At 41.7% G+C, this 13,295-nt stretch overlaps 1 protein-coding gene across 1 annotated transcript; it reads left to right on the plus strand.

Annotated features, from left to right (window-relative positions):
* The first annotated feature begins 833 nt into the window (after window positions 1-833).
* LOC116673673 (uncharacterized) lies at window positions 834-13,182 on the plus strand. Its single transcript, XM_032505888.1, has 10 exons — window positions 834-1,151; window positions 2,850-2,995; window positions 4,326-4,407; window positions 4,586-4,724; window positions 4,989-5,191; window positions 5,365-5,501; window positions 5,615-5,756; window positions 5,877-6,158; window positions 6,294-11,598; window positions 11,814-13,182. The coding sequence occupies exons 1-10, from the start codon at window positions 1,026-1,028 to the stop codon at window positions 11,822-11,824; spliced, it is 6,573 nt and encodes a 2,190-aa protein (XP_032361779.1). The 5' UTR covers window positions 834-1,025; the 3' UTR covers window positions 11,825-13,182.
* Window positions 13,183-13,295: the final 113 nt, after the last annotated feature.

Consider the following 13,295-nt stretch of genomic DNA (forward strand, 5'->3'; position numbering starts at 1 on the left):
TCTTTTGTCAAGATTGCTGTATATAAGCACCTTATGTGCTGCCTTTTAATAATAAAAAGACATACATGCGGAGTATAATCAACTTTCTTGATTTCTTGAAATAATATGTCAGTGTTTTTTTTCCCCTTTCCTTTTTCAACACCGTGCTTGGGATCGAACTGTAAAGTTGTCTTGACTTTTTAATCTGCTGTGTCTTAGAGAAAGCTTTTATATTGCATTAATTAATTTTGCCTTAATGAATGTGTATGATTAAATAAAGTTTTTTTAAAGAAAGTCTGTGACTGCTTGTATACAGTCAATTAGGTTTAGAGTGCATTTATTGTTGTGTATTTACATTAAATCGGCTCCAGAGTACTTTTTTATGTGTTAGTATGTTGGGAATACAAAATTAATAAATGCAAATATATATAGGGATATAGCTTTAAACGTAATTTCCACGTTACACATTTAAAAACATCTCAACAATACTTGTTGTTTTAAACCTGGTCAAATCTAAGGATTTTATATATGTATGTAGACTGTATAGCTTTTGTTAGTTTTTGTTTTTATCCAAATGAAACTATATAATATAGATATCTACACGATGTACTCGTTTACATAGTGTTTCTATTATGTAAATATATTTGATAATTCTATTTGTGTATGTAAATGTATAAACATGATTCAAACACGAGTAGAAGTCCTAATATGTATGTGTTGTAAGGTTTTTATCAGCAGAATGACAATCCTTGATAGAATTTCTCAAGTTTATACAATGGGACGTGAAAGCAAATATGAAGTCATTAACGAGCTGTGTTTGTGTCTGCCATGTGGTTTATGGCGCATAATATTTTACTTTTGGTGGCGGCGGTTCTTTATCGGAGGGCGATCTGATTTAATTGTGGAGCTTGGACTCCGCTGAACTCTTCTGGTGTGCATGCTGGATTAATAACCAAGCCCCTTAACGCTGCCAGTATCCAATCAGCGCTGTCAATGCAAGTGGTTGACCGTGGCGATGCTGCTACGAGCAAGGCTAGACAGGCAGTATGGCGGAGGAGGGCAGTGTGTACGAGTTAGAGGGGTTCGAAAAACAATTACAGAGTTTGTCGACCCGCTACTCAAGTGATGAATTGCGAGCCAATAGTAAACTGTTCTGCTCTGACTTTTGTAAGGTAAGGAGCCGTAGCTGACGCGGGTGACGAGCTTGTTGTCGAAGATACTAGCTTATAACGTTATGTTAGCCGACTCCCCTCCCCCAGAACTGGCCGCTACACGGCTAGCATTAGCAGGTAGGCTCGTTAGCATCTAGCTAGCAATTTAACGAGTCCGAGTCGCTTTAAAAACAAATGCCGTAACGCCTTTCAAACGTTAACGTTATGTCTGATAACCCAACCTCACATTCAGGCGACTTTATTGAAGCGTCCGAGGCAGTAAACATAGCAAACAGTCATATTTTGACATGATTGTTCAGTGTACAGCTAGCAAGCTAACTGGGCTAATTGTTGGAGCCAGCTAGCCCAACATTTGTCCGCAAGTTAGCTTAGTTAGTACGCTGCATGTTTACCAAACTACCGAGTGGACATCTTTTTGCAAGTTTGCAACGCGCTTTGTAATCATTTCACTAGTAATGAATTTAGCTAACCTTTCAGGTAAGGTTGTTATGCAATTAGTATCCTGCATTATTAAGCATTCACTTAGCTATAAAGTCCAACTTCGAATTTAGCATAACGTTAATTATGTGTCTTAAGCTGCCGCAAAAGGACATGTAGTTGAAAGTGTACCTTTTATTGTAATACGTCACATAATTCCTTGTATCACAAGATGTCCTCCATACCCTGACGTTTTCATAATGCTATAACGTTACAGGAATACAACCAGTAAATATAATTTAAAAAAGTGCATGCAAATGGAAGTTGTCTGAGATTGTTTGTCTGATGCAGTTATAAACCGGGTTATAGCCTAATTACTAGAAGTGGGAAGTAGTTCAGTCTACGGTTTCCTGTTGACAAAACCAAGACAATTATGTTTACTACTAAGCTATTGGCATGCCATTTAAACTTTAAATGTAAGAGTTTGCTCTATCTGAAAACACCGTTTGAACACTAGTGAAGGTGGATTAATGAAGCGCAATGCCTTTTATCTGCGTTTTGAATCAACTAATCTGAGCTTCAAAACTTCCTGCATTTTAATAGTGGCGAAGTAGTTGTAGTAATGGGACAAAGGCCTGAGAACAACATTGTTGACAGTTAACATTCGCAGGATTCCAGCGGTGCACAAGAGTGATCTTCACCATTAGAGGGCAATATAAGCACATTATATTTTAGGGACTTGACAGGAAGTATTGTGTGGAGGAGCACTAAATGTCCCGTTTTGGTTGCACACTGTAATAAATGTGTGTGTGTGTGTTAAAGAAGAAATCTGCAGACATAGGCTCAACTGTTACAGTCAGTATTTTGATTTGAGCAATATAATAAAAGATATGATTCAGCCATGCTGATTAATTCCATATGTTTGTTACTGTAGGGGTAGTTAATAAGTAGTTAAGACAAACTGTTTTTAATGTCCTATCTACCAACAGATATTGGTAGGGCTCCAATATTTAAAAATGTCTTTTGTCTGACCCACAGTCCAAATTTAAGATAGTACGTTGACCATGTTATAAAACAGAGAAAAGACATCTTAATGTCTGAAAGGCTGAAAATGCCGAAAAAAAAGCTACTTGGCTTAGTCTTGTTCCTTTTGCATCACCAATGTACTTACAGCTGCAGTTAAAACATCTAACATCTAATGTACAGACTTAAACAAGCTAAATGGCTGAAACTTAGATTGTCCTTGTAATATTTTCTTTGTTTTGTCTTTTCTCCGTGCAGCTGGTGGAGGAGTATGCCTCTCGCTGGCAGGTGCCGCTGCCTCAGCTCAGGATCCTTGAGATATCTCTGTGCTATTTTGCTCGAGCCTGCACCTTCTTTCCATCCAACTGTGATCATGTGCTCCACACGCTCAGTAGTCTGGCTTTGTAAGTATATAGACCCCTCCCTAAAGACTATTTTAACCCTAACCCTGATTGCCACAGATTTTACTTGCCGTTTTTTAAAACAATGCAATGACAAATAAATCAAAAGAAATCAATGCCACTTAAGTGCTGTGATTTAACAGTTTCCGAAGAGAGATCTCATACTGTACTTGAGGAGTCTCAATTGTGTTCCAAGTAGTTGGACAGCATACGTCATTTTGGTCACTCCTACTCAGTGTAGGAGTCAGGTGAAAGCCTGTGGGTTTTGGTCACAGACTTTGCAGTACCAGCCATGATCATGTAACGTGTGATGGGAATACTCTTAGGATAAATAGCTGAATTTGCTGTAGGTGATAGCAGCACAATGTGCTTATGACCGAGCTACAACACCAATGACAGGCTTTTTTATGAGGCAACTCCTTCTCCGTACCATCTCTTAATCTAATTACTTGTAAAGTCCAGAACGAAGCCAGAAATACCGTCTATGCAAGCAGAGTTTAGATGTTTGTTGAGGTAATATCACTTCTTCTGAACCACATTTACTGTGAATGTTTCTGTGCAAACCTGAATGATGGTGGCCGCATTTAGCTACCACTAGTCTTGATGCCAGTTCGGTGATGTCTGTGAGAGCTTAAGTGTAGTTCCCAGTTTTACCATTGAGGAATGTCAAGTGGTGTTTGCAACACACTTTCTATTTCACCGGAATCTGAATGAATGAATGAAACCCTTTTTTGCCCCTTAGGGAACTGGCCTAGCACAGTGTGTCCTTGGAAAAGCACACATATTACATCAAACATCACAACCTCTTTGGGAAAAACAGACATTGATTAAACAAGGCATTAACTCTATAAACATGTGTTATGAAATAATCAGGGTAAAATCACTTGTATTGACTTGCCATTGTCATACGCAGAGAGAAAACCTTTCAGATCAATTGCACACAGAACACAACAAGAACAGTCAAATAGGCAATAGGAAATGTTTGTCAACCCTCTCCTAAGTAATCTTGTATAGTTGGGGACGGTTAGTGGCAAAATTAATGGAATTGAATGTTGATTGTGTTCCTTGGCTTAAGACACTCATTTTGTGATCCAGAAAAAAACCCTGGCATGCTGCCTGCGTTTGCCCTTACTCCATAAATGAATCCGTCATCCCGTCTTCCCCAGGGTTTCCCTTAGCTTCCCAATTAAGTGCATTCCTCTGCCTCTCTATCACAGTTAGTATTTTTTACATCAACACAAATACTGTAATTCCTGTGAATACTCAGACCCGAGTTATAAAGTACATAACAAATGTTGTAGATAGAAGCCAAACAGTGTTGCTCTCCTCACAGGAGTCTTTTTGAGTTGCTGCTGTTCTTTGACCAGAAGGACTTCCATCAGGAACCACTGAAACAGTTCACCCTTACATTCCAGGTGAGCATGAAGTGTAGATCATCTTCTCAACAGGACAATGTTGTTAATTGTGCGCTATACCTATCAAAACAGTTTATTGTTTTGAACATTATTGCAATACAGGATGATGTTGCTCTTAATATATCAATTAAAATACTAGCACTTTAAGAAGTCCCTTTTTGTACTTGTCCTCTTTCAGGAATGTCACCAGTTGGCCCTTGGGAGGCTTCAGAATGTTCACTTACTTCAGGTGGAGCGTTTGGTTCGGGGCGGCGGGCCCTGGGCTGTCCCAGCCTTACAGGCAATCCTCAGTGAGTCCAATTTACCTCAGAGTGAAGGTAGGTAACAGGGTTAACATCTGTCCTGTGATAAACACTAATGTCATTACCTCTCTTAACGACTGATTATATCAAATTAGTTGGCAGAATATATCTTTTTGTCTCATGTTGAGGCATAAACAAACAGATTTATTTAAATACCTTAAATACTTAAAAATTGTTTTGTTCTCAGTGGTTGTTTTCTTGCTAATCTCTGAAGCAGTATCAAGTAAACTGCAACCATAATCTATCTTCTTCTCTTCTGGCTTCTTGACTATTCCACAGTGGATGGGTGCATCAGCTCAGAGATGCCGGTGTTCTTTGAACTCCGGGTGCACTACCTCTTATCCTGTGAGCGGGTCAGTGAGGCTATGGCCCTGGCTAAGTGTTGTGCTCGGAATCCCACAGCAGGACAACACTTGTTCTTCCTCCAGGTCTACCTCACGTGGCTTTTCAAAACTTCACAGCATGACCGCCTACAGAAAGAGGTGGGTGGAGTGACTGTTTTATGCAGAAGACTGGCGTGTTTTTCAGTCAAATGGCGAGAAATGTCACTTCAGTCTGTTGTAACTGTTGCTTAGCTACCACACAATTATACCAAAATCTCATGTGTGAAAACTATCTTTGTCCTAAAAGCTATTCCTTTTGATTGTCCATTCAGGTGGCTGAAATAAATGGTAAAGATGCAATTCACATCATCTGCAGTTTGGAGTGTGAGGAAAAGGACGAGCTGCTACTCGCCCTCAGTAGAGCCTTCCTCTCCCAGCAGCTTCGCACGGGAGACATGTACTATTTGTGGTAAGTAAATTTCAGTGTGATGCAAATGTAATGAGAAGTCAGTAAGTCAACACTTACTGAGGCCTTCCCATTTAAGTATTATTAAGAACAAGTTTTAACTCTGTTCTTTGCAGTGATCTTGTCTTCATATGGAGTAAACTTCATAGTCGGTTGAATACATCCAAGAACGCTCTACTTGGGGAGAGTCGTCAGCTGATGCTGTCTGCGACCAATGTCAACTCAATCTTCCCATTCATCAGAGCCATACTGAAAGAGGTAAGACAGATGTTTGAACTGCAGTTTTTTTTGTAGTTTATATTTATAAATGTTAGAAGATTTGTTAGGATTTCTATATTTATTGAATTGATATTAAACCTTTTGTTTGTATCTTACAAGCTGGGTGAAGATGGTATCCAGTTCTGCGTGGAGCTTTGTGCCAATGCTCTGGGGTCTTGCCTTCCCTGCGATGTCATCACAAAGTCCCTAATCTACAAAACAATAGCCGGCCTGCTACCCAATGACCTGGAGGTTTGCCGGGCATGTGCTCTTCTCGTCTTCTTCCTCGAACGCACTGTTGAGGCCTACAAGATGGTGTATCTTCTTTACATGCATCCTGATCAAGAGTACCACGTGGAGTACAGCCCCATTAGAAATCACATTCGCTTTGAAACCCTGCAGGTATAGCACCTTTTTAACAAATCATGACGGAGAGAAGGCATTGTTTCATATTCTCAGTCAATTCAGACACAAATGGTTGCTTGTTATTATTCCATAATGTAACACCAGCCCAATTTCTTCTCTCTCTTTCCTCAGGTCTTGAAGAAGGACTTGTATTTTGACCCAGAGTTTTGGAACCTCATTGCTTTGCGGACCAATTGCTTGAAGCTGATGAGTGAGAAGGTGGTTAGTGGTGCCCTAGAAGAAATCATGGAGGACAAATGGATCCTGAGCTACTGCACCAAAGAAGCTGCTTCCCAATTAAGCAAGCCAGTATGTCAGAAAGGAAGTAAGGGGACAGCAGCTAAAAAGCGGCACAATAAAGAGGACAGACATCATAAAGCGGATACTGACACTGCTTCCAAGAGATTAAAGGTGGGTCCAGGCAAAACACGGCCTAATGTTGACCACACTGTAAAGAAGAAAAGCAACCGAGGGTCATCATCAGCTGAACCTTTGAGGCGTTCATTTTGGCAGCTAGACAGGCTACAGGACAATGTAGCCGCTAGGCATGGGGAACTTAAACGCACCACAAGACTCTCGGAGAAGAACCCACCAAAACGGAGGATTAGAAAACCCAAGTGGCTTCTGGAAGACTCAGGAAATCTTGGTGAGAATAATGTTCTTCCGAAGATCAAAAAGCATGGGATGAAACATCCAAAGCACCATGGATCCTCTGTCGTAAAAAGGTCGGAAGCGGGTGAGCTTAAGAACAATGCAAAACACAAACCTTCAGTAAACTCTCATTTAACGGCAAGGAAAAACAACCGCAAGCACCAAGGGTTTTCGCTGGGCTCTCTAAAACCAGCTGCCCCGCCACAAGTAATTCTTGAGCTCTCCCTACCAGACAATGAACTGATGGGAACGTTTACTGAGGACGCTTTGAACAGACAGAGAGGTTTACCTCAAGTGCTTCTTTACAGACCTACGGTGAAGGTTCCTGTTTCATCAGAACCTGTGAAGACTGTGCAGCACAAAGAGGTGGTTCTTCGAGCGCGGGATGAAGCTATGTTTGTACAACATTTGCACTGTTATGCTCGGCGGCAGAAAGGAAAAGGTAATAGGCTGAACATTCAAGGCTCAGTATCAACAATCACACGCTCCTCTGTGCAAGGAAGTCCTCCAAAAGATCCACACAGAAAGCTCTGTAAAAAGCCTGCCGCTGAGATGAAAGGTGGAATTACGTCTCAGACACCGGCAGCTGAAGTTACACAATCCCCAGCTTTAGAAACAGTTCTTCAAGTTCAAACTAAAAAAACAGTCTCACGAAAGACATTTTCAGGCAGAGAGCTGTCCAAAAAGTCTGCCGCAGAGACGGAAGCTACCAGTGCGTCAAAGACATTAGCAGCAACTGAAGCTTCAGCAAAAACACTCTGTGAAGAGTCAGCCGTTGAGATGAAAGTCACTATTGCCTCAAAAGCAGCTAAAGTGACTCAATCCCCAGGTTTAGATAACGTCTCCAAAGTTCAAACTGTTAAAGACGCTTCAAAAACCACAGCTTCAACTGAGGACAACAGTCAGGTGGTAGTTACTGATAACATCCCTCCAGTTTCATTGATGACCAACATTTCAAACATTAGATCTTTTGGCCCCACATCTACACAGTCTCATGATGTTCTTAGAGATAGAAAACAAGATCTGAAGTTACTCTCATCTCAGGCTGAAACAGGCAGAAATCTTGTAGCCCAACAAAAAGCAGAGATCCCAGAAGTGCTCCCCACTGTGGGCAACAACATTTCTGAGGTGGATTGCACAGATGTTTTCCAAAAACTCTCAAAAGGATATATGCCTTGTGAAAATGACACAAGCGGAAGAACAATGGTCACTGCTAATACACCTACAGATCAGGAGAGTATAAATAACATATCTGCTCTGACATTAGTAACAGAAATGGTTGCTGAACATGCACCTGCTGCAGTTGATCTGGAGAACCACAACCGGCAGGCTCCAGAAGACAGTTCCTCCAAGGAGTCCTTGCAAGTTCCTCAAAAATTGCTCACTGGCTCCAGCTGCTCTGTAGTTGCTGACGTGCAAGTGAAGGAAGAGGGAAATCAAGATATTGGTCCAGAAACACTTGAGAACAGTAAACTATTAGAAACCAAGGAATCAAAGTTGGAGTACTGCTGTACATTCTGTAACAAGGTCTTTAAGGGAAGTCGGGTTGTAGCACATGCTATGTTCCATTATCGTAAAGATGAGTGCATGTTCTGTAGGACAATGTTCAAAGATGACCTCTTGGCCATGATGCACCTTTCTGACCATATTGAGAAGCTAAAGAGGAGCAAAGAGTCAGCTGGTAATACCCAAGAAAACTGGGTTTCTGAGACCAAAGATATCGCCACACCTAAGACCTCTGCCAAAGCTAAGGCCACAAACGTGGCTTCTGGGTGTTGTAGTAGTGGGAGAACAAGGCAGTCTACTGCTTGTCTTAAATTAATAAGCCTTCCAGATTCAACACCATCTGGCTCCAGAAAGTTAAGATCCAATGACAAGCCAGTGGATCATCCATCTTTACATGAAAATAAACTAAACGTGTCAAAGCAACTTAATGATAAAACTCCTGTTCACAAGGTAAATGGGCATTTTGGCAAGAAGAAAGGGCTTGGCAGACCGAAAAAGGACACATTGAACTCAGAAGCTAAGCAGCCACTTAAACAGGAGGAGCTCTCTCAAGTAAGATCAAAAGATGAAGCTGAGTATCCCAAGTTGCAACAAAAACAAGATACAGAGATGGAATCCTCTGCAACATCAGTACAGGTAGACAACAAGTTTGGCTGTTTCACCGAAGATAAAACGGAGACAAAATCTCTGCAGGTTCTGAAGACGGCCACAAAACACAGTGGGAAAGTTGTCAATGAGAAAAATGCGGAGCCACAAGAGAGAATCTGCTGTCCTGTGGAGGGTTGCGCTTGGATTACAGACCTGTCAAAAAACCGTGTTGCACTCCTGTACCATGCTCTTGAAGATCACTACGGTGAAGTCAAACCTTTAGAACTGGCGTTCCGTGTGGGAAACAGCAAATGTAGTAGTTGCATGAGGGTTATGTGGAGTTTTGATCATTTTCAACACCACGTTGAAAGACACAGACTCACCCCACGGCATCCGTGCCTTCATCAGGGTTGTACTGCTCGGTTCAAAACTGGAATGGAAATGAGACGCCACGCCAGGAGGCACAGTCCGCTGCAGGCAGAGTGCTGCCGCCCTGGTTGTTGTAAACTATTTATTTGTCTCTGGGCACTGAACCTTCATGAAAGAGAGCACTATGCTTCCCAACCCACTAAAGCAGACAAGAACACAAATCAGCAAACGGATGACAACAACACGCCGGATGGTACGAAACAACCAGATTGTAGGCCGCAAGATGTAACTACTGCCACTACTGTAAATAAGACTGTAAGTGTAAAGGCTGCGCATAAATTAAGAGGAGAAGTGTTGCATAACTCGTCCACTGGGAAACCTGTTCCGGCTTCATCTCCCACCACTGTCGGATCACCTCTGTCGAAAGAGAGAAATGTGACCAAGGATTCACACGTCTTAAAGAATCTTTCTAACAAGGACACATCCACACAGCCCACAGGCCCAAATCTGAGATTAAGGCAAACGTTAAGAAAAGATAAAGTAACAAATACAACCGAAAGTCACAAAGTCATCTCATCGTCATTGTTAAAACACAATATCAAAGTAAGACATAAGTTGAAGAAAAAGCAGGTCAAAGTAAACACAAAAGGTCCTAAGAGAAGAGGGCGTCCTCCTAAGTCAAAGGAAGCTGTGCACGATGAAAACACTACTACTGGTCAAAGCACTCCAGGTGTCATAGCAAACACGGCTCCGCTTGCAACCCCCACTAAAGCAGCAGAGACCTCGGATGGGCGCGACGAGTCAAAAGAAGAAAAGAGTCAGCAGGTCCAAGATGTAGTCAACAGTACGGAAACATCAATCAATGACTCAAAGTCGAAGACATCAATGATCAATCAGATGAAGATTTTTTTTAAACGAAAGGGCATTTCTCATACCTCCACAGCTATTGTGACCGCTAACAGTTTAAAACAATCAATCAGTACCACCTCAGCAGACCACACACACAAGTTGACAGCTGACAAAATGAAGAAACTGCATAAAGTGAAAAAACGCTCCGCTCCTAAAGAGGACAATAGTCAAACTGCTTGTTCAGAGTCCAGCAAGTCAAAAAAGCACAAGGTTGCAAGTGGCAAAGCCAACACAAAGAGTGGTAAGAAAAAACGTCCCCTCAAAGAACCAGAGTCTGTCCGGAAAAAGCCTGCCAAGTCCATATCTGATGTCCAGCAAGACGAGGCCAAAGCATCAGCAGGACCGGAAAGTTGTGCTGATGAGGACGGAAAAGCAAAGACAGAAAACACAGACTCAACACAAAGCCGCTCTGGTAAATCTGTGTCTGCTGTGCCGGCTAACAGTTTCAGTGTGCCACCACGCACCACCTCAGAGAAAACACAGAGCGTAACAAAAGAAGAAACCTCTAAGAAATCACATGTAAAAAAACAGGGAAAGAAAGAAAGCAGTAGTCATAGTGCTTCTTCAGACTCAGGCAAGACTAATAAGAACAAATGTATTGACAAAAAAGGGGACATGAAAACGCTCAAGGAAAGACGGCCGTGCAAAGATGCAAGCAAAACCTCTGCCCTGAAAAAGAAAGCCAAGTCTAAATCGGTAGACCAACAGGTTGAGGCTAAAGCAGCCGCAATAGAAAGCTCACCTGATGTGGAAGGAAAAGCAAAAGAAGGAACAACGGATACAACACACGACAGCTCTGGCGCCAAATCCAAGAAACCTCACGTCGCGAGAGATTCAGACCCTAGCAAGGCGAATAGGAAGCGCAAGAATGTTCATAAAGGGGGTGACACAAAGATTGACAGGAAGAAATGCAAAGACCAGGGTGCTTCATCGGCATCTAGCAAGCCTGCAACGTCCGAAACGAAAATCCAACCGCTCGCTGAGGGGAAAACCGAGGTAGCGGGGAGCGCTGTAGGTGAGAAGGGAGAAACTTTAGTGGAAACACCACAACCTACAATTAGCCGGGCTGGTTACTCTGTAATGACGAACGGACAAGTAACCAGAGAAGATGTCGAATCTACAGTTCTTAAGAACGCTCTGGAAGGGTATAGTAAGAGGCCATTTATGCGCCTGCCCCCTACAGCGTACTTGGACGAGAAGTACATTACCATGCCAAAACGAAGGAAGGAGCTGTCGTTTTTCCAGTCGTCTCCAAGAAGCCTCCCCATGCCTCAGCAGACCTACGTTACAGCGGCTCTGCAGAGACAACGGTGTGCCAACTGTTTTGTCACTTTCAACAGTGCCGAGGATCTGCAGAGTCATCTCCAACTGCAGAAGTGCTCAAACATCTTTGGATTTGACTCGGATGACGAGGGTGAGTCATTTTATTTATTTATTTAAAAGCAGATGTAAGCATGCTCGGATATTAAGAATACTGTATTGGCCCGAGTACAAGACAACCCTTATTATAAGACAGTTCAAAACATTAGAGATCTTGTCCTGTACTAGGTTCAATATGGCAATAAATAATGCAAAAACAGAAGTTAAATTTGTTAAGGTGTGTCATTATTCTCTTTTTTTCTGTTTCAGGCAACAGTTGAACATGTCTAATAAAGTCTGAGTGAATTGACGTTTTGGATGCATAATATACTGACCTGCGTGGAGCCCACCAGAGCAGTCCTAACTCAACTGATCAATGCTCTCTGGGTGACTTGTTCGTTGCAGTGGGCAACGACTCGGGCATCTGGAACCTGGGAACTGACCGGAATACCTGACTTTCACTGCAGCGCGTGCCTGTAGGAGCAGTCAGAACACATGAGACAGCCGATCGACAAAAGACAACTGAACTGAATCCCAGTCAGACCGCTGAACAGCTAGTACTGAAGTGCCTGCGCTGGAACCGCCGTGCTGTTTCCAGCTGCTTCACCTGGTATGGAGATTAAGAATTGTGGCTTAAAGACTGAACTCTTGAAAGCTGTGAAAAAAAAAACAACAACACTCGCGCCAGACGACAAGGCTGCTCCTGCTATCACTAGGATACATATTTTTCACATCAGTAAGCCATACAATGCCATTATTTGCTTTTTGCACTCTTCTCATACAATTTCTCAATTTTCTTCTCCTTAAACTCTCAACGTGATGGAGATTGTGAAATGAATGAAGCATCTTACACGTCATGCTATTTTAACATCCTGAGGTTGCATATAATTTTCTTACATTTGCAAAGTTGTATCAGAGTCTTCTTTGGGAAAATGTTATGTATAACTCTTGTTTAAATACTAATTGTATTTCTTATATCCCTATGGGGTTGATTATGTATGTGCTTGTCCTCACCATAAATAACCAGTAGGGGGCAGTTTAGGTTAACGGATTCTTTTTATTTTTTTGTATTCTTTTCCCCCCTCTTGCAAAACATAAGTTTTGTAATATGTTTTGCAACAGAAGGATTTCTACATAAAAAGCTGCTCCACTGTATTTTATCACTGGATGGACTAAAGAAATGGCTTCACGTCCTGCTACCAACAACAAAATGTGCCAGTATCCCGCTGACATTTGGCTCGGTTCTGTCACGCTGAACACGTTCTGTTAATTATTTGCTCTCAGTGGAGCAGCTGACATTCTTGCTTCCTATATTTTCTCACTTAAACATAGATTTTATCTACTGAACTGTCCAAGACCACAGAAACATTGTGATTTCTCTTTTAGGTTGAATGTTCTTTCCTTCAAAGAGAGAGTCATAAACAGCCAGTTTCTAAGTGTTACCCGGAGACGTCATCAGTCTTTTATGAGCAGCGGCAGGTTATATTTATTTACTTAAGATTTTTTTTTCTTTTCTTTTTTTTTTTTTTTAATCTTTTTGTAAATATATTAAGAGTTTCAGTGACTTATTATAAAAAGGGGATGTCAGAGCTGGGTTTATATTTTGTTCTTGTAAAAATAAAACTTATTTCGAATGGCATCTATTCAGTTTGCCGTTAAAATGACCAATGATCCAATACACCAGAAAAGTGCGTGTTTTCATCAGAGGAGGAATATTTATTTCCAAAAGTAGAAAGTAAGTTATTCAGTCCA

The sequence above is a fragment of the Etheostoma spectabile genome, chromosome 24 (genome assembly GCF_008692095.1).
Source record: "Etheostoma spectabile isolate EspeVRDwgs_2016 chromosome 24, UIUC_Espe_1.0, whole genome shotgun sequence".
Lineage (NCBI taxonomy): Eukaryota > Metazoa > Chordata > Actinopteri > Perciformes > Percidae > Etheostoma > Etheostoma spectabile.